At 39.8% G+C, this 21,615-nt stretch overlaps 2 protein-coding genes across 2 annotated transcripts in view; both read right to left on the bottom strand.

Moving 5' to 3' along the window:
- The window catches only part of LOC147646696 (uncharacterized), a 399,719-nt gene that overhangs the window by 288,121 nt on the left and 89,983 nt on the right, over nt 1-21,615 (bottom strand). The gene's annotated exons all lie outside the window — the stretch shown is intronic.
- Nucleotides 4,940-7,549, bottom strand: LOC147646698 (uncharacterized). The gene has a single exon (XM_086873111.1). The coding sequence runs from the start codon at nt 7,448-7,450 to the stop codon at nt 5,555-5,557; it is 1,896 nt and encodes a 631-aa protein (XP_086729237.1). The 5' UTR covers nt 7,451-7,549; the 3' UTR covers nt 4,940-5,554.

Here is a 21,615-nt window from a genome sequence, read left to right as displayed (position 1 = left end):
ATCCTAAAAATTCCAGAAACATCCCACAAATTCCTTCAAGTCTCCTCAAAATCCCACAAAATTCCAGACAATTCCAAAAGATTCCAAAGAAATCCTACCAAATTCCAGAAACATCTCACAAAATTACAGAAAAAAAAAGCAAAATTACCCAGATCTTCTCATAAGCCTACCAAATTCCAGAAATATCACAAAAAATCTCCACAAGTTTCCACACATTCTAACAAAAATCCCACACAATTCTTCAAGGCTCCTCAAAATCCCACAAAATCCAAGAAAACTGCCACAACATTCCAAAAAAATCCCACAAAATTCCCTAAATCTTCTCAAAACCCTACCAAATTCCAGAAACATCCCTCATAATCTTTACAAATTCCCACTAAACCTAAGAAAAATCCCTCAAAATTCTTCAAGGCTCCTCAATATCCCAGAAAATTCCAGAGAAACCCCAAACATTCCAAAAAAATCCAAAAAATTCTAGAAACAACCAACAAAATCCTTCAAGTCTCCTCAAAATCCCACAAAATTCCAGACCATTCCATAACATTCCAAAGAAATCCCACCGAAATCCAGAAATACCTCACAAAATTCCTGAAAAAAATCCACAAAATTCCCCAGATCTTCTTATAAGCCCACCAAATTCCAGAAATATCCCATAAAATCTCCACAAATTTACACGCAATCTAAGAAAAACCTTTCAGAATTCTTCAAGTCTCCTCAAAATCCCACAAAATTCCATAAACATTACACAAAATTCCTGAAAAACCCCACAAAATTCCCAAAATCTTCTCATAAGCTTACCACATTCCAGAAATATCCCACAAAAATCTCCACAAATTTCCATGCAATCTAAGAAATATCCCAAACAATTCATCAAGGCTCCTTAAAATCCCACGAAATTCCGGAAAATTACCACAAAATTCCAAAAAAATCCCCCCAAATTCCAAAAATCTTTTCATAACCCTACCAAATTCCAGAAACACCCCACAAAATCTCCACTAATTTCCACACAATCTAAGAAAAATATACTCAAAATTCTTCAAGTCTCTCCAAAATCACCCAAATTACAAAAGAACCCACAAAATTCCAGAAACATCCCACCAAATTCCAGAAAAATTCCAAAAAATGGCAGAAAACACCCACAAAAGTTCCTAAATCTTCTCAAAACCCTACCAAATTCTAGAAACATCCCTCATAATCTTTACAAATTTCCACTAAACCTAAGAAAGATCCTTAAAAATTCTTCAAGTCTCCTCAATATCCCACAAAATTCCACAGAAACTACAAAACATTCCAAAAAAATCCTAACACTTCTAGAAACAACCCACAAATTCCTTCAAGTCTCCTCAAAATCCCACAAAATTCCATACAATTCCACAACATTCCAAAAAAATCCCACCAAATTCCAGATACATTCCCTCAAAATTCCAGAAAAGTTCCTGAATCTTCTCATAAGCCCACCAAATTCCAGAAATATCCCACAAAATCTCCACAAGTTTCCACACAATCTAAGAAAAACCCCTCAAAATTCTTCAAGTCTCCTCAAGATAACACAAAATTCCAGAAATAGTCCACAAAATTCCAGAAAAAAACCATGAAATTACCTTAATCTTCTCATAAGCCCACTGTCCTAGTTTAGTGCAAATCAGGAAGGAAAACTCCAAATGGGGATCTCCACAGGGAAATGCCCCTCCCCACCAACGGGTCCGGGAAAAGGGAAAAAAAAAAAAAAAATTCCGTGGAGAGAAGTGGAAAAAGCTGTTTATTTAACAGAAATTGAGTAATATTAAATAATAAAACCTCTTGCTGTTCGATGGGATGGTAAGTCTAGGAAGAAAAGTCTTTTTTCATGTGGTGCAGCTCGGCTCGTTCAGGTTCTTATCAGTCCCTCCGGCGCTGGAAAGTGCCGAGGCCCAGGCCCCGGTGGGCCACAGGCGTGAGCTCCCGGGGTTTGGCTGGGTGTTCAGTCCAGAGCAGGCTTGCACAGATCCAAGAAAATTGAAAAACAAAGGTCCAGGGAACTCCTCTGCCTCAGCTAGCTAAAACTAACTAAAAGTCAGAGAGAAGCTCTGTCCCGCTGTCTGTCCGTGCTGCAGACAACACAGTCCAGGAGCGGGGTGCGTGGGAGTGATGTTTTCCTTAACACACTGCGCGCTTCTTCTTTCCCGTCTCTTGCTTTCAAAGACAGTCTTAAAGGTGCAGGACTTAATATATAACATAAACCAGACGATTGGGGATACCAGTATTATAAAGTCACTCTAGGACATTCTACCCCTTATCCCCATATCGTCAACTTATTATCAAAATTAATATATATATATATATTTTAACCCTACAACACATACATTATATACAGACAAGGGCATTTATTCATAATCTTCACCCAACTATCAGATCTCCCTGAGGTACACATTGTGTTGTTCCATCTTTCCTCATTATCCACCATGTGCAACCCGGTCCTTGAGCAAATACAACTCCATGAATGGGTTTGTCTGTACTCGAAGTAGAATTGATCTAAACTGTCTTTCTTAACAAACTTCTGAGATGTACTGCTGGGACCTTGTCTCCATCTACTTTATGCAGGGGCTCAGATTGGGCTGGGCCTGCTCGATTGGTGGAACCTCGGGTGTTAACTATCCAGGTGGCCTTTGCTAGATGCTGCTCCCAATTTTTGAAAGACCTTCCACCCAACGCTTTCAAGGTAGTCTTTAACAGTCCATTGTACCTCTCCACTTTTCCCGCAGCAGGTGCATGGTAAGGGATATGGTACACTCACTCAATGCCATGTTCCTTAGCCCAGCTGTTTATAAGGCTGTTCTTGAAATGAGTCTCATTGTCTGACTCAATCCTCTCAGGGGTACCATGCTTCCAAAGGACCTGCTTTTCAAGTCCCAGGATGGTGTTACGGGCTGTAGCATGAGGCACAGGGTAGGTTTCCAACCATCCAGTGGTGGCTTCTACCATTGTGAGCACGTAGCGCTTGCCTTGGCGGGTTTGGGGCAGTGTGATGTAGTCAATCTGCCAGGCTTCCCCATATCTATATTTGGACCAACGCCCACCATACCATAGCAGCTTCAACCGCTTGGCCTGCTTGATTGTGGCACACGTCTCACAGTCATGGATAACCTGAGAAATACTGTCCATGGTTAGATCCACCCCCCGGTCTCGTGCCCACTTATAGGTGGCATCTCTACCCTGATGGCCTGAGGCGTCATGGGCCCATCGAGCTAGGAACAACTCTCCCTTGTGTTGCCAATCTAAGTCTATCTTTGACACCTCTATCTTTGCAGCCTGATCTACCTGCTCATTGTTTAGGTGCTCTTCATTAGCCCTGCTCTTGGGGACATGGGCATCTACATGACGGACCCTCACAGACAGTTTCTCTACCCTGGTGGCGATGTCTTTCCATTCATCAGCAGCCCAGATTGGCTTTCCTCTGCGTTGCCAGTTGGCCTTTTTCCACCTTTCCAGCCATCCCCACAGAGCATTGGCTACCATCCATGAATCCGTGTAGAGGTAGAGCTTTGGCCACTTTTCTCTTTCAGCAATGTCCAGGGCCAGTTGAACAGCTTTGAGTTCAGCAAGTTGGCTTGATCCACCTTCTCCTTCAGTGGCCTCTGCGACCTGTCGTGTGGGGCTCCATACGGCTGCTTTCCACTTCCGGTTCATCTCTACGACGCGACAGGAACCATCAGTAAACAAAGCGTAGCGTGTTTCTTCTGCTGGCAGTTGGTTGTACGGTGGAGCTTCTTCAGCCCGTGTCACTTGTTCCTGCTCTTCTTCATCAGTAAGACTAAAGTTTTCACTTTCTGGCCAGTTTGTAATTATCTCTAAAATCCCAGGGCGATTCGGGTTTCCAATACGGGCGCGCTGTGTGATGAGGGCGATCTACTTGCTCTATGTAGCGTCAGTGGCGTGGTGGGTAGCAGGAACCTTTCCTTTAAACATCCACCCCAGCACTGGCAGTCGGGGTGCCAGGAGGAGTTGTGCTTCTGTGCCAATCACTTCTGAGGCGGCTTGAACTCCTTCATAGGCGGCTAAAATTTCCTTCTCTGTGGGAGTGTAGTTGGCTTCGGACCCTCTGTAACTTCGGCTCCAGAATCCCAGTGGTCGGCCTCGAGTCTCCCCAGGCACTTTCTGCCAAAGGCTCCAGGACAGACCGTGGCTCCCGGCTGCAGAGTAGAGCACGTTCTTCACATCTGGTTCTGTTCTGACTGGGCCAAGGGCTACTGCATGAGCGATCTCCTGTTTGATCTGAGTAAAGGCTTGTTGTTGTTCAGGGCCCCACTGGAAAGTGTTCTTTTTGCGGGTGACCAGGTAAAGAGGGCTCACAATCTGGCTGTACTCAGGAATGTGCATCCTCCAAAAACCTATGGCACCTAGGAAAGCTTGCGTTTCCTTCTTGCTAGTGGGTGGAGACATTGCTGTGATCTTATTGACGACCTCGGTGGGAATCTGACGCCGTCCATCTTGCCACTTTACCCCCAGGAACTGAATTTCACGAGCTGGTCCCTTAACTTTGCTCTTCTTGATGGCAAAACCGGCTTTCAGGAGAACCTGGATGATTTTCTCTCCTTTCTCAAAGACCTCTTCAGCCGTCTTTCCCCAAACAATGATGTCATCAATGTACTGCAGATGTTCTGGAGCCTCACCCTTTTCCAGGGCAGCCTGGATCAGTCCATGGCAGATGGTGGGGCTGTGCTTCCACCCCTGGGGCAGTCGGTTCCAGGTATACTGCACTCCCCTCCATGTGAAGGCAAACTGAGGCCTGCATTCTGCTGCCAGGGGAATGGAGAAAAATGCATTGGCAATGTCAATAGTGGCGTACCACTTCGCTGCCTTGGACTCCAGCTCGTACTGGAGCTCCAACATATCCGGCACAGCAGCGCTCAGAGGTGGAGTCACTTCATTCAATGCATGATAGTCCACAGTCAATCTCCATTCTCCTGCAGATTTATGCACAGGCCAGATGGGGCTGTTGAAGGGTGAGTGAGTTTTGCTGACCACCCCTTGGCTCTCCAGTTCTCGGATCATCTTGTGGATGGGGATCACAGCATCTCGATTTGTCCTATACTGCCGGCGGTGCACCGTCGAGGTGGCAATTGGTACTCGCTGTTCTTCCACCTTCAGGAGTCCTACTACAGATGGGTTCTCTGACAGTCTAGGCAAAGTGTTCAATTGCTTGATGCTCTCTGTCTCTACAGCTGCTATCCCAAATGCCCACCTAAGCCCCTTTGGGTCCTTAAAATACCCGCTTCAGAGGTAGTCTATGCCTAAAATGCAGGGGGCTTCTGGGCCAGTCACAATGGGGTGCTTCTTCCACTCATTTCCAGTCAGGCTCACATCAGCTTCCACTAAAGTCCTGTGATCCCCCTGTCACACCAGCAATAGAAACAGATTCTGCCCCTACATATCTTGATGGGATTAGGGTACACTGTGCACCAGTGTCAACCAAGGCCTCATATTTTCGTGGTTCTGATGTGCCAGGCTAACGAATCCACACAGTCCAAAAGACACGGTTTTCCCTAGCCTCTACCTGGCTAGAGGCAGGGCCCCTCTAAACTTGGTTATCATCATACTTGTCAGTTTGACTACAGGCTACTGGAGCGGCTTTCTTTTTGGTGGAGTATTCCCCCTGAGTCTTGCTGTCTTTCAGTTCAAGCATCCGTTTTGCCAGAGCAGCAGTAGATTTTCCATCCCATCTTTTCATGTTTTCTCCACAGTCACGTAGGAAAAACCACAGCTCAGCTCGTAGCTTTTTCTCTCTATCTGGGGAACTTCTGCGTTGAGTACCAGGGCTCCTGGTCTGTACTGCTGAGACTGGAAGAAGGTCTTCCCTGAGTTTCTTGAGATTCTCCTCTATTTTGTCGTGGAAGTTTTGCATATCTGCTCTCACAGCTGCAATTGTTGCCTGCATGGGGCCATGCACGGTATCTGCATATGCTCGAAGCTTCTTCGCCATATCCAGCACAGTCTCTTCCCGGTCATCCTGCTTCATTGTTGCTAAAGCAGAAGCGTATTCTTGTGGCCCAAGTCGAACAAGTTTTCGCCACATCACAGATGTGCATGGCACCAAGTCTGGATTTCTAGTACCTAAGTCACTCACAAAGACAATCTCTACTATTGCCATTTCTCTCAAGCGCTGAATCCCTTGTTCTATGGTTTTCCAACGAGTTTGCTGTATATAGAGATCGTCTGCACACAGATATCTTTGTGCCACACTTCTTAGGACCCGTTCCCAGAGACTATAAGGGTCAGCCCCCCTCATCATCTCCTGGTCAATAACTGGGTCGTGTGACAGGGATCCCAGATGCCTCGCTTCAGTGCCATCCAGAACTGTAGCCTCACCTGCAGCATCCCACAGACGGACTAACCAACTAATTATAGATTCATCAGGTCGTCGAGTGTAATCTTTTCTCAGGCCACGAAGGTCCTTCAGGGAGAAAGGTTCACCAGTGCCTTCTGATTTTGTGTCAGTTGCTGGTCTTGAGGGTCCTTCCCCCGCATCACCATTATCATCATCTACTGGCCGATCGGTTTTGGTTTTGAATTTCATGCCTCTCGTGGCAGGAGCAACAGACACTGGCTTAGGCTCACTGTCTGGTTTGGCTGCTGGCTTAGGCTCACTGTCTGGTTTGGCTGCTGGCTTAGGCTCACTGTCTGGTTTAGCCTGAGTCACTGGGGTAGCTGCTGATTTATCTGCCTGCCCTACAGTATCTAGCAGCGTGCGATAAGCATACGCTAGGGCCCAGCTTATTGCAATGATATTTTTCTTTTTAGAATCATCACAGCAATTCTCTTCCAGATATTTCCCTACTTCATCTGGGTTCTGAATTTGTTCACGTGAAAATTCCCAGGCTGGGGGATCAGAAAATTCCTTCAGAGTTCGGCCAATTCTCTCCCACTCTCTACACCACTCAGGATTTCCCACACCTGAGTCTACTTCTGGGGCAGGGGTCTCATTGGCTCTTCTGGATATCTCAGCCCTCATCCTATAGAAGCCGCAGACTATATAGAGGAAGCTTAACAGCTGAGCCAGCTGTACTACCAGGAAAGTGGTATCCTTAACACTCAGGGGAAACTGGGTATTCTCAAAGAGGGACATAACAGATTCAAAGGAGAAGAAGGAAAGAAAAGGCTGAAACGCCTCATCCCCTGGTCTTCCTCTAACAAACTGGGTGCAATTACCAATAAACTCCCAAAATGTGCTACTAGGACTGGGAGGCAGGGTCGGGCGAAGAAACCATGACCCAAACATACCTGACAGAAACTTCAGTAGTTCTATAAACTTCCTATAAATCAGTATCACCGAGCCCAGCACAATAACCATTCTAATCCGTGCCCCTCTACTGTGAAAGAAGGCAAAGACAGGTATTAAAACCTCAAAAACTTTTAGGGACCAGGTCCACATGAAGGCCTCCACCCCAAGAGACATTATGTAACCAAACAACATGACTACTGACTGCTTTATCCCAATACAGAATAAATACAACCAACAATCAGTACAGGTTTTTCCACTTTCTCTTGCCCCACGTTCGGTGCCAAAAACTGTATTTGTCCTAGTTTAGGGCAAATCAGGAAGGAAAACTCCAAATGGGGATCTCCACAGGGAAATGCCCCTCCCCACCAACGGGTCCGGGAAAAGGGAAAAAAAAAAAAAAAAATTCCGTGGAGAGAAGTGGAAAAAGCTGTTTATTTAACAGAAATTGAGTAATATTAAATAATAAAACCTCTTGCTGTTCGATGGGATGGTAAGTCTAGGAAGAAAAGTCTTTTTTCATGTGGTGCAGCTCGGCTCGTTCAGGTTCTTATCAGTCCCTCCGGCGCTGGAAAGTGCCGAGGCCCAGGCCCCGGTGGGCCACAGGCGTGAGCTCCCGGGGTTTGGCTGGGTGTTCAGTCCAGAGCAGGCTTGCACAGATCCAAGAAAATTGAAAAACAAAGGTCCAGGGAACTCCTCTGCCTCAGCTAGCTAAAACTAACTAAAAGTCAGAGAGAAGCTCTGTCCCGCTGTCTGTCCGTGCTGCAGACAACACAGTCCAGGAGCGGGGTGCGTGGGAGTGATGTTTTCCTTAACACACTGCGCGCTTCTTCTTTCCCGTCTCTTGCTCTCAAAGACAGTCTTAAAGGTGCAGGACTTAATATATAACATAAACCAGACGATTGGGGATACCAGTATCATAAAGTCACCCCAGGACACCCACCAAATTCCAAAAACACCCTACAAAATCTCCACTAATTTCCACAAAATCTAAGAAAAAGGCCATCAAAATTCTTCAAGACTCCTCAAAATCACCCAAATTACACAAAAACATCACAAAATTCCAGAAACATCCCTCAAAATTCCAGAAAAATCCCAAAAAATGGCAGAAAACACCCAAAAAATTTCCTAAATCTTCTCAAAACCTTACGACATTCCAGAATCATCCCACATAATCTTTAAAAATTTCCACAAAACCTTAGAAAAATCCCTCAAAATTCTTCAAGGCTCCTAAGTATCCTACAAAATACCTCAAAAAACCCACAACATTCAAAAAAAATCCTAACAATTCTAGAAACAACCCACAAAATCTCTCAGGTCTCCTCAAAATCCCACAAAATTCCAGACAATTCCAAAACATTCCTAAGAAATCCCACCAAATTCCAGAAACATCCCACAAAATTCCAGACAAAAATCCACAAAATTCCCTAAATCTTCTGAAAACCCCACCAAATTCCAGAAACATCCCACAAAATCTCCACAAATTTCCACACAATCTAAGAAAAATCCCACACAATTCTTCAAGGCTCCTCAAAATCCCACCAAATTCCAGAAAATTACCACAACATTCCAAAACAATCCCACCAAATTCCAGAAACACCTCACAAACTTACAAAAAAAACCCCCACGAAGTCCCCAAAATCTTCTCATAAGCCCACCAACTTCCAGATACATCCCACACAATCTTTACAAATTTCCACTAAACCTAAGAAAGATCCCTCAAAGTTCTTCAAGTCTCCTCAATATCCCACAAAATTCCACAGAAACTCCACAACATTAAAAAAAAAACCTAAAAATTCCAGAAACATCCCACAAATTCCTTCAAGTCTCCTCAAAATCCCACAAAATTCCAGACAATTCCAAAACATTCCAAAGATATCCCACCAAATTCCAGAAACATCTCACAAAATTCCAGAAAGAAAAGCAAAATTACCCAGATCTTCTCATAAGCCTACCAAATTCCAGAAATATCACAAAAAATCTCCACAAGTTTCCACACATTCTAACAAAAATCCCACACAATTCTTCAAGGCTCCTCAAAATCCCACAAAATCCAAGAAAACTGCCACAACATTCCAGAAAAAAATCCAACAAAATTCCCTAAATATTCTGAAAACCCCACCAAATTCCAGAAAATCACCACAAAAATCTCCAGAAACTTCCACAAAATCTAAGAAAAATCCCACACAATTCTTCAAGGCTCCTCAAAATCCCACAAAATTCCAGAAAATAACCACAACATTCCAAAAAAATCCCACCAAATTCCAAAAATCTTCTCATAATCCTACCAAATTCCAGAAACATCCCACAAAATCTCCACTAATTTCCACACAATCTAAGAAAAATGTACTCAAAGTTCTTCAAGTCTCCTCAGAATCCCACAAAATTTCAGACAATTCCACAACATTCCAAAAAAATCCCACCAAATTCCAGAAACACCTCAAAAATTCCAGAAAAAATCCACAAAATTCCCAAAATATTCTCATAAGCCCACCAAATTCCAGAAATAGCCCACAAAATCTCCACAAATTTCCACACAATCTAAGAAAAATCCCACAATTCTTCAAGGCTCCTCAAAATCCCACAAAATTCCAGAAAATTACCACAACTTTACAAGAAAATTCCAGAAAATTCCCTTAAACTTCTGAAAACCCCACCAAATTCCAATAACACCCTACAAAATCTCCACTAATTTCCACGCAATCTAAGAAAAAGACCCTCAAAATTCTTCAACTCTCCTCAGAATCCCACAAAATTCCAGACAATTCCAAAACATTCCAAAGAAATCCCACCAAATTCCAGAAACACCTCAAAAATTCCAGAAAAAATCCACAAAATTCCCAAAATGTTCTCAAAACCCTACCAAATTCCAGAAATAGCCCACAAAATCGCCTCAAATTTCCACACAATCTAAGAAAAATCCCACACAATTCTCCAAGGCTCCTCAAAATCCCACAAAATTCCAGAAAATTACCACAACATTCCAAAAAAATCCCACCAAATTCCAGAAACATCTCACAAAATTCCAGAAAAAAATCCACAAAATTCCCTAAATCTTCTCATAAGCCTACCAAATTCCAGAAATATCCCACAAAAATCTCCACAAATTTCCGCACAAAGAAAAATCCCACAGAATTCTTCGAGGCTCCTCAAAATCCCACAAAATTCCAGAAACATTACCACAATTTTACAAGAAAATTCCAGAAAATTCCCTTAAAATTCTGAAAACCCCACCAAATTCCAGAAACACCTCACAAACTTACAAAAAAACACCCACGAAGTCCCCAAAATCTTCTCATAAGCCCACCAAATTCCAGATACATCCCACACAATCTTTACAAATTTCCACTAAACCTAAGAAAGATCCCTCAAAGTTCTTCAAGTCTCCTCAATATCCCACAAAATTCCACAGAAACTACACAACATTCAAAAAAAATCCTAAAAATTTCAGAAACATCCCACAAATTCCTTCAAGTCTCCTCAAAATCCCACAAAATACCAGACAATTCCAAAACATTCCAAAGAAATCCCACCAAATTCCAGAAACATCTCACAAAATTCCAGAAAAAAAAGCAAAATTACCCAGATCTTCTCATAAGCCTACCAAATTCCAGAAACATCCCACAAAATCTCCACAAGTTTCCACACATTCTAACAAAAATCCCACACAATTCTTCAAGGCTCCTCAAAATCCCACAAAATCCAAGAAAACTGCCATAACATTCCAAAAAAATCCAACAAAATTCCCTAAAGCTTCTGAAAACCCCACCAAATTCCAGAAAATCACCACAAAAATCTCCACTAATTTCCACAAAATCTAAGAAAAATCCCACACAATTCTTCAAGGCTCCTCAAAATCCCACAAAATTCCAGAAAATTACCACAACATTCCAAAAAAATCCCACCAAATTCCAAAAATCTTCTCATAACCCTACCAAATTCCAGAAACATCCCACAAAATCTCCACTAATTTCCACACATTCTAACAAAAATCCCACACAATTCTTCAAGGCTCCTCAAAATCCCACAAAATCCAAGAAAACTGCCACAACATTCCAAAAAAATCCAACAAAATTCCCTAAAGCTTCTGAAAACCTCACCAAATTCCAGAAAATCACCACAAAAATCTCCACAAATTTCCACAAAATCTAAGGAAAATCCCACACAATTCTTCAAGGCTCCTCAAAATCCCACCAAATTCCAGAAAATTACCACAACATTCCAAAACAATCCCACCAAATTCCAGAAACACCTCACAAACTTACAAAAAAAACCCCCACGAAGTCCCCAAAATCTTCTCATAAGCCCACCAACTTCCAGATACATCCCACACAATCTTTACAAATTTCCACTAAACCTAAGAAAGATCCCTCAAAGTTCTTCAAGTCTCCTCAATATCCCACAAAATTCCACAGAAACTCCACAACATTAAAAAAAAATCCTAAAAATTCCAGAAACATCCCACAAATTCCTTCAAGTCTCCTCAAAATCCCACAAAATTCCAGACAATTCCAAAACATTCCAAAGAAATCCCACCAAATTCCAGAAACATCTCACAAAATTCCAGAAAAAATAAGCAAAATTACCCAGATCTTCTCATAAGCCTACCAAATTCCAGAAATATCCAACAAAATCTCCACAAGTTTCCACACAATCTAAGAAAAATCCCACACAATTCTTCATGGCTCCTCAAAATCCCACAAAATTCCAGAAAATTACCACAACTTTACAAGAAAATTCCAGAAAATTCCCTTAAACTTCTGAAAACCCCACCAAATTCCAATAACACCCTACAAAATCTCCACTAATTTCCACGCAATCTAAGAAAAAGGCCCTCAAAATTCTTCAAGTCTCCTCAGAATCCCACAAAATTCCAGACAATTCCAAAACATTCCAAAGAAATCCCACCAAATTCCAGAAACACCTCAAAAATTCCAGAAAAAAATCCACAAAATTCCCTAAATCTTCTCATAAGCCTACCAAATTCCAGAAATAGCCCACAAAATCGCCTCAAATTTCCACACAATCTAAGAAAATTCCCACACAATTCTCCAAGGCTCCTCAAAATCCCACAAAATTCCAGAAAATTACCACAACATTCCAAAAAAATCCCACCAAATTCCAGAAACATCTCACAAAATTCCAGAAAAAAATCCACAAAATTCCCTAAATCTTCTCATAATCCTACCAAATTCCAGAAACATCCCACAAAATCTCCACTAATTTCCACACAATCTAAGAAAAATGTACTCAAAGTTCTTCAAGTCTCCTCAGAATCCCACAAAATTTCAGACAATTCCACAACATTCCAAAAAAATCCCACCAAATTCCAGAAACACCTCAAAAATTCCAGAAAAAATCCACAAAATTCCCAAAATATTCTCATAAGCCCACCAAATTCCAGAAATAGCCCACAAAATCTCCACAAATTTCCACACAATCTAAGAAAAATCCCACAATTCTTCAAGGCTCCTCAAAATCCCACAAAATTCCAGAAAATTACCACAACTTTACAAGAAAATTCCAGAAAATTCCCTTAAACTTCTGAAAACCCCACCAAATTCCAATAACACCCTACAAAATCTCCACTAATTTCCACGCAATCTAAGAAAAAGACCCTCAAAATTCTTCAACTCTCCTCAGAATCCCACAAAATTCCAGACAATTCCAAAACATTCCAAAGAAATCCCACCAAATTCCAGAAACACCTCAAAAATTCCAGAAAAAATCCACAAAATTCCCAAAATGTTCTCAAAACCCTACCAAATTCCAGAAATAGCCCACAAAATCGCCTCAAATTTCCACACAATCTAAGAAAAATCCCACACAATTCTCCAAGGCTCCTCAAAATCCCACAAAATTCCAGAAAATTACCACAACATTCCAAAAAAATCCCACCAAATTCCAGAAACATCTCACAAAATTCCAGAAAAAAATCCACAAAATTCCCTAAATCTTCTCATAAGCCTACCAAATTCCAGAAATATCCCACAAAAATCTCCACAAATTTCCGCACAAAGAAAAATCCCACAGAATTCTTCGAGGCTCCTCAAAATCCCCACCAAATTCCAGAAAATTACCACAATTTTACAAGAAAATTCCAGAAAATTCCCTTAAAATTCTGAAAACCCCACCAAATTCCAGAAACACCTCACAAACTTACAAAAAAACACCCACGAAGTCCCCAAAATCTTCTCATAAGCCCACCAAATTCCAGATACATCCCACACAATCTTTACAAATTTCCACTAAACCTAAGAAAGATCCCTCCAAGTTCTTCAAGTCTCCTCAATATCCCACAAAATTCCACAGAAACTACACAACATTCAAAAAAAATCCTAAAAATTTCAGAAACATCCCACAAATTCCTTCAAGTCTCCTCAAAATCCCACAAAATACCAGACAATTCCAAAACATTCCAAAGAAATCCCACCAAATTCCAGAAACATCTCACAAAATTCCAGAAAGAAAAGCAAAATTACCCAGATCTTCTCATAAGCCTACCAAATTCCAGAAACATCCCACAAAATCTCCACAAGTTTCCACACATTCTAACAAAAATCCCACACAATTCTTCAAGGCTCCTCAAAATCCCACAAAATCCAAGAAAACTGCCATAACATTCCAAAAAAATCCAACAAAATTCCCTAAAGCTTCTGAAAACCCCACCAAATTCCAGAAAATCACCACAAAAATCTCCACTAATTTCCACAAAATCTAAGAAAAATCCCACACAATTCTTCAAGGCTCCTCAAAATCCCACAAAATTCCAGAAAATTACCACAACATTCCAAAAAAATCCCACCAAATTCCAAAAATCTTCTCATAACCCTACCAAATTCCAGAAACATCCCACAAAATCTCCACTAATTTCCACACATTCTAACAAAAATCCCACACAATTCTTCAAGGCTCCTCAAAATCCCACAAAATCCAAGAAAACTGCCACAACATTCCAAAAAAATCCAACAAAATTCCCTAAAGCTTCTGAAAACCTCACCAAATTCCAGAAAATCACCACAAAAATCTCCACAAATTTCCACAAAATCTAAGGAAAATCCCACACAATTCTTCAAGGCTCCTCAAAATCCCACAAAATTCCAGAAAATTACCACAACATTCCCAAACAATCCCACCAAATTCCAGAAACACCTCACAAACTTACAAAAAAAACCCCCACGAAGTCCCCAAAATCTTCTCATAAGCCCACCAACTTCCAGATACATCCCACACAATCTTTACAAATTTCCACTAAACCTAAGAAAGATCCCTCCAAGTTCTTCAAGTCTCCTCAATATCCCACAAAATTCCACAGAAACTCCACAACATTAAAAAAAAATCCTAAAAATTCCAGAAACATCCCACAAATTCCTTCAAGTCTCCTCAAAATCCCACAAAATTCCACAGAAACTCCACAACATTAAAAAAAAATCCTAAAAATTCCAGAAACATCCCACAAATTCCTTCAAGTCTCCTCAAAATCCCACAAAATTCCAGACAATTCCAAAACATTCCAAAGAAATCCCACCAAATTCCAGAAACATCTCACAAAATTCCAGAAAAAATAAGCAAAATTACCCAGATCTTCTCATAAGCCTACCAAATTCCAGAAATATCCAACAAAATCTCCACAAGTTTCCACACAATCTAAGAAAAATCCCACACAATTCTTCATGGCTCCTCAAAATCCCACAAAATTCCAGAAAATTACCACAACTTTACAAGAAAATTCCAGAAAATTCCCTTAAACTTCTGAAAACCCCACCAAATTCCAATAACACCCTACAAAATCTCCACTAATTTCCACGCAATCTAAGAAAAAGACCCTCAAAATTCTTCAACTCTCCTCAGAATCCCACAAAATTCCAGACAATTCCAAAACATTCCAAAGAAATCCCACCAAATTCCAGAAACACCTCAAAAATTCCAGAAAAAATCCACAAAATTCCCAAAATGTTCTCAAAACCCTACCAAATTCCAGAAATAGCCCACAAAATCGCCTCAAATTTCCACACAATCTAAGAAAAATCCCACACAATTCTCCAAGGCTCCTCAAAATCCCACAAAATTCCAGAAAATTACCACAACATTCCAAAAAAATCCCACCAAATTCCAGAAACATCTCACAAAATTCCAGAAAAAAATCCACAAAATTCCCTAAATCTTCTCATAAGCCTACCAAATTCCAGAAATATCCCACAAAAATCTCCACAAATTTCCGCACAAAGAAAAATCCCACAGAATTCTTCGAGGCTCCTCAAAATCCCCACCAAATTCCAGAAAATTACCACAATTTTACAAGAAAATTCCAGAAAATTCCCTTAAAATTCTGAAAACCCCACCAAATTCCAGAAACACCTCACAAACTTACAAAAAAACACCCACGAAGTCCCCAAAATCTTCTCATAAGCCCACCAAATTCCAGATACATCCCACACAATCTTTACAAATTTCCACTAAACCTAAGAAAGATCCCTCCAAGTTCTTCAAGTCTCCTCAATATCCCACAAAATTCCACAGAAACTACACAACATTCAAAAAAAATCCTAAAAATTTCAGAAACATCCCACAAATTCCTTCAAGTCTCCTCAAAATCCCACAAAATACCAGACAATTCCAAAACATTCCAAAGAAATCCCACCAAATTCCAGAAACATCTCACAAAATTCCAGAAAGAAAAGCAAAATTACCCAGATCTTCTCATAAGCCTACCAAATTCCAGAAACATCCCACAAAATCTCCACAAGTTTCCACACATTCTAACAAAAATCCCACACAATTCTTCAAGGCTCCTCAAAATCCCACAAAATCCAAGAAAACTGCCATAACATTCCAAAAAAATCCAACAAAATTCCCTAAAGCTTCTGAAAACCCCACCAAATTCCAGAAAATCACCACAAAAATCTCCACTAATTTCCACAAAATCTAAGAAAAATCCCACACAATTCTTCAAGGCTCCTCAAAATCCCACAAAATTCCAGAAAATTACCACAACATTCCAAAAAAATCCCACCAAATTCCAAAAATCTTCTCATAACCCTACCAAATTCCAGAAACATCCCACAAAATCTCCACTAATTTCCACACATTCTAACAAAAATCCCACACAATTCTTCAAGGCTCCTCAAAATCCCACAAAATCCAAGAAAACTGCCACAACATTCCAAAAAAATCCAACAAAATTCCCTAAAGCTTCTGAAAACCTCACCAAATTCCAGAAAATCACCACAAAAATCTCCACAAATTTCCACAAAATCTAAGGAAAATCCCACACAATTCTTCAAGGCTCCTCAAAATCCCACAAAATTCCAGAAAATTACCACAACATTCCAAAACAATCCCACCAAATTCCAGAAACACCTCACAAACTTACAAAAAAAACCCCCACGAAGTCCCCAAAATCTTCTCATAAGCCCACCAACTTCCAGATACATCCCACACAATCTTTACAAATTTCCACTAAACCTAAGAAAGATCCCTCCAAGTTCTTCAAGTCTCCTCAATATCCCACAAAATTCCACAGAAACTCCACAACATTAAAAAAAAATCCTAAAAATTCCAGAAACATCCCACAAATTCCTTCAAGTCTCCTCAAAATCCCACAAAATTCCACAGAAACTCCACAACATTAAAAAAAAATCCTAAAAATTCCAGAAACATCCCACAAATTCTTTCAAGTCTCCTCAAAATCCCACAAAATTCCAGACAATTCCAAAACATTCCAAAGAAATCCCACCAAATTCCAGAAACATCTCACAAAATTCCAGAAAAAATAAGCAAAATTACCCAGATCTTCTCATAAGCCTACCAAATTCCAGAAATATCCAACAAAATCTCCACAAGTTTCCACACAATCTAAGAAAAATCCCACACAATTCTTCATGGCTCCTCAAAATCCCACAAAATTCCAGAAAATTACCACAACTTTACAAGAAAATTCCAGAAAATTCCCTTAAACTTCTGAAAACCCCACCAAATTCCAATAACACCCTACAAAATCTCCACTAATTTCCACGCAATCTAAGAAAAAGGCCCTCAAAATTCTTCAACTCTCCTCAGAATCCCACAAAATTCCAGACAATTCCAAAACATTCCAAAGAAATCCCACCAAATTCCAGAAACACCTCAAAAATTCCAGAAAAAAATCCACAAAATTCCCTAAATCTTCTCATAAGCCTACCAAATTCCAGAAATAGCCCACAAAATCGCCTCAAATTTCCACACAATCTAAGAAAATTCCCACACAATTCTCCAAGGCTCCTCAAAATCCCACAAAATTCCAGAAAATTACCACAACATTCCAAAAAAATCCCACCAAATTCCAGAAACATCTCACAAAATTCCAGAAAAAAATCCACAAAATTCCCTAAATCTTCTCATAAGCCTACCAAATTCCAGAAATATCCCACAAAAATCTCCACAAATTTCCGCACAAAGAAAAATCCCACAGAATTCTTCGAGGCTCCTCAAAATCCCACAAAATTCCAGAAACATTACCACAATTTTACAAGAAAATTCCAGAAAATTCCCTTAAACTTCTGAAAACCCCACCAAATTCCAGAAACACCTCACAAACTTACAAAAAAACACCCACGAAGTCCCCAAAATCTTCTCAAAAGCCCACCAAATTCCAGATACATCCCACACAATCTTTACAAATTTCCACTAAACCTAAGAAAGATCCCTCCAAGTTCTTCAAGTCTCCTCAACATCCCACAAAATTCCACAGAAACTACACAACATTCAAAAAAAATCCTAAAAATTTCAGAAACATCCCACAAATTCCTTCAAGTCTCCTCAAAATCCCACAAAATACCAGACAATTCCAAAACATTCCAAAGAAATCCCACCAAATTCCAGAAACATCTCACAAAATTCCAGAAAGAAAAGCAAAATTACCCAGATCTTCTCATAAGCCTACCAAATTCCAGAAACATCCCACAAAATCTCCACAAGTTTCCACACATTCTAACAAAAATCCCACACAATTCTTCAAGGCTCCTCAAAATCCCACAAAATCCAAGAAAACTGCCATAACATTCCAAAAAAATCCAACAAAATTCCCTAAAGCTTCTGAAAACCCCACCAAATTCCAGAAAATCACCACAAAAATCTCCACTAATTTCCACAAAATCTAAGAAAAATCCCACACAATTCTTCAAGGCTCCTCAAAATCCCACAAAATTCCAGAAAATTACCACAACATTCCAAAAAAATCCCACCAAATTCCAAAAATCTTCTCATAAGCCTACCAAATTCCAGAAACATCCCACAAAATCTCCACTAATTTCCACACATTCTAACAAAAATCCCACACAATTCTTCAAGGCTCCTCAAAATCCCACAAAATCCAAGAAAACTGCCACAACATTCCAAAAAAATCCAACAAAATTCCCTAAAGCTTCTGAAAACCCCACCAAATTCCAGAAAATCACCACAAAAATCTCCACAAATTTCCACAAAATCTAAGGAAAATCCCACACAATTCTTCAAGGCTCCTCAAAATCCCACAAAATTCCAGAAAATTATCACAACATTCCAAAACAATCCCACCAAATTCCAGAAACACCTCACAAACTTACAAAAAAAACCCCCACGAAGTCCCCAAAATCTTCTCATAAGCCCACCAACTTCCAGATACATCCCACACAATCTTTACAAATTTCCACTAAACCTAAGAAAGATCCCTCCAAGTTCTTCAAGTCTCCTCAATATCCCACAAAATTCCACAGAAACTCCACAACATTAAAAAAAAATCCTAAAAATTCCAGAAACATCCCACAAATTCCTTCAAGTCTCCTCAAAATCCCACAAAATTCCAGACAATTCCAAAACATTCCAAAGAAATCCCACCAAATTCCAGAAACATCTCACAAAATTCCAGAAAGAAAAGCAAAATTACCCAGATCTTCTCATAAGCCTACCAAATTCCAGAAATATCCAACAAAATCTCCACAAGTTTCCACACAATCTAAGAAAAATCCCACACAATTCTTCAAGGCTCCTCAAAATCCCACAAAATTCCAGAAAATTACCACAACTTTACAAGAAAATTCCAGAAAATTCCCTTAAACTTCTGAAAACCCCACCAAATTCCAATAACACCCTACAAAATCTCCACTAATTTCCACGCAATCTAAGAAAAAGGCCCTCAAAATTCTTCAACTCTCCTCAGAATCCCACAAAATTCCAGACAATTCCAAAACATTCCAAAGAAATCCCACCAAATTCCAGAAACACCTCAAAAATTCCAGAAAAAAATCCACAAAATTCCCTAAATCTTCTCATAAGCCTACCAAATTCCAGAAATAGCCCACAAAATCGCCTCAAATTTCCACACAATCTAAGAAAATTCCCACACAATTCTCCAAGGCTCCTCAAAATCCCACAAAATTCCAGAAAATTACCACAACATTCCAAAAAAATCCCACCAAATTCCAGAAACATCTCACAAAATTCCAGAAAAAAATCCACAAAATTCCCTAAATCTTCTCATAAGCCTACCAAATTCCAGAAATATCCCACAAAAATCTCCACAAATTTCCGCACAAAGAAAAATCCCACAGAATTCTTCGAGGCTCCTCAAAATCCCACAAAATTCCAGAAACATTACCACAATTTTACAAGAAAATTCCAGAAAATTCCCTTAAACTTCTGAAAACCCCACCAAATTCCAGAAACACCTCACAAACTTACAAAAAAACACCCACGAAGTCCCCAAAATCTTCTCAAAAGCCCACCAAATTCCAGATACATCCCACACAATCTTTACAAACTTCCACTAAACCTAAGAAAGATCCCTCCAAGTTCTTCAAGTCTCCTCAATATCCCACAAAATTCCACAGAAACTACACAACATTCAAAAAAAATCCTAAAAATTTCAGAAACATCCCACAAATTCCTTCAAGTCTCCTCAAAATCCCACAAAATACCAGACAATTCCAAAACATTCCAAAGAAATCCCACCAAATTCCAGAAACATCTCACAAAATTCCAGAAAGAAAAGCAAAATTACCCAGATCTTCTCATAAGCCTACCAAATTCCAGAAACATCCCACAAAATCTCCACAAGTTTCCACACATTCTAACAAAAATCCCACACAATTCTTCAAGGCTCCTCAAAATCCCACAAAATCCAAGAAAACTGCCATAACATTCAAAAAAAATCCAACAAAATTCCCTAAAGCTTCTGAAAACCCCACCAAATTCCAGAAAATCACCACAAAAATCTCCACTGATTTCCACAAAATCTAAGAAAAATCCCACACAATTCTTCAAGGCTCCTCAAAATCCCACAAAATTCCAGAAAATTACCACAACATTCCAAAAAAATCCCACCAAATTCCAAAAATCTTCTCATAACCCTACCAAATTCCAGAAACATCCCACAAAATCTCCACTAATTTCCACACATTCTAACAAAAATCCCACACAATTCTTCAAGGCTCCTCAAAATCCCACAAAATCCAAGAAAACTGCCACAACATTCCAAAAAAATCCAACAAAATTCCCTAAAGCTTCTGAAAACCCCACCAAATTCCAGAAAATCACCACAAAAATCTCCACAAATTTCCACAAAATATAAGGAAAATCCCACACAATTCTTCAAGGCTCCTCAAAATCCCACAAAATTCCAGAAAATTACCACAACATTCCAAAACAATCCCACCAAATTCCAAAAATCTTCTCATAACCCTACCAAATTCCAGAAACATCCCACAAAATCTCCACTAATTTCCACACAATCTAAGAAAAATGTACTCAAAGTTCTTCAAGTCTCCTCAGAATCCCACAAAATTTCAGACAATTCCACAACATTCCAAAAAAATTCCACCAAATTCCAGAAACACCTCAAAAATTCCAGAAAAAATCCACAAAATTCCCTAAATCTTCTCATAAGCCTACCAAATTCCAGAAATAGCCCACAAAATCTTCACAAATTTCCACGCAATCTAAGAAAAATCCCACACAATTCTCCAAGGCTCCTCAAAATCCCACAAAATTCCAGAAACATTGAAAAAATTCCTAAAAAACCCACGAAATTCCCAAAATCTTCTCATAAGCTTACAAATCTCCAGGAATATCCCACAAAATCTCCACAAGTTTCTACGCAATCTAAGAAAAATCACACAAAATTCTTCAGGTCTCCTCAAAATCCCACAAAATTCCAGAAAATTACCACAACATTCCAAAAAAATCCCACCAAATTCCAGAAACACCTCTCAAAATTCCAGAAAAAAATCCACAAAATTCCCTAAATCTTCTCATAAGCCTACCAAATTCCAGAAATATCCCACAAAAATCTCCACAAAATTCCGCAAAAAGAAAAATCCCTCAAAATTCTTCAAGTCTCCTCAAAA

This window comes from Cyanistes caeruleus, unplaced genomic scaffold, assembly GCF_971803275.1.
Source record: "Cyanistes caeruleus unplaced genomic scaffold, bCyaCae1.hap1.1 HAP1_SCAFFOLD_87, whole genome shotgun sequence".
NCBI classification, from domain to species: domain Eukaryota; kingdom Metazoa; phylum Chordata; class Aves; order Passeriformes; family Paridae; genus Cyanistes; species Cyanistes caeruleus.
The sequence above is the reverse complement of the archived record's forward strand: the minus strand, read 5'-3'. Positions and strand labels throughout refer to the sequence as shown.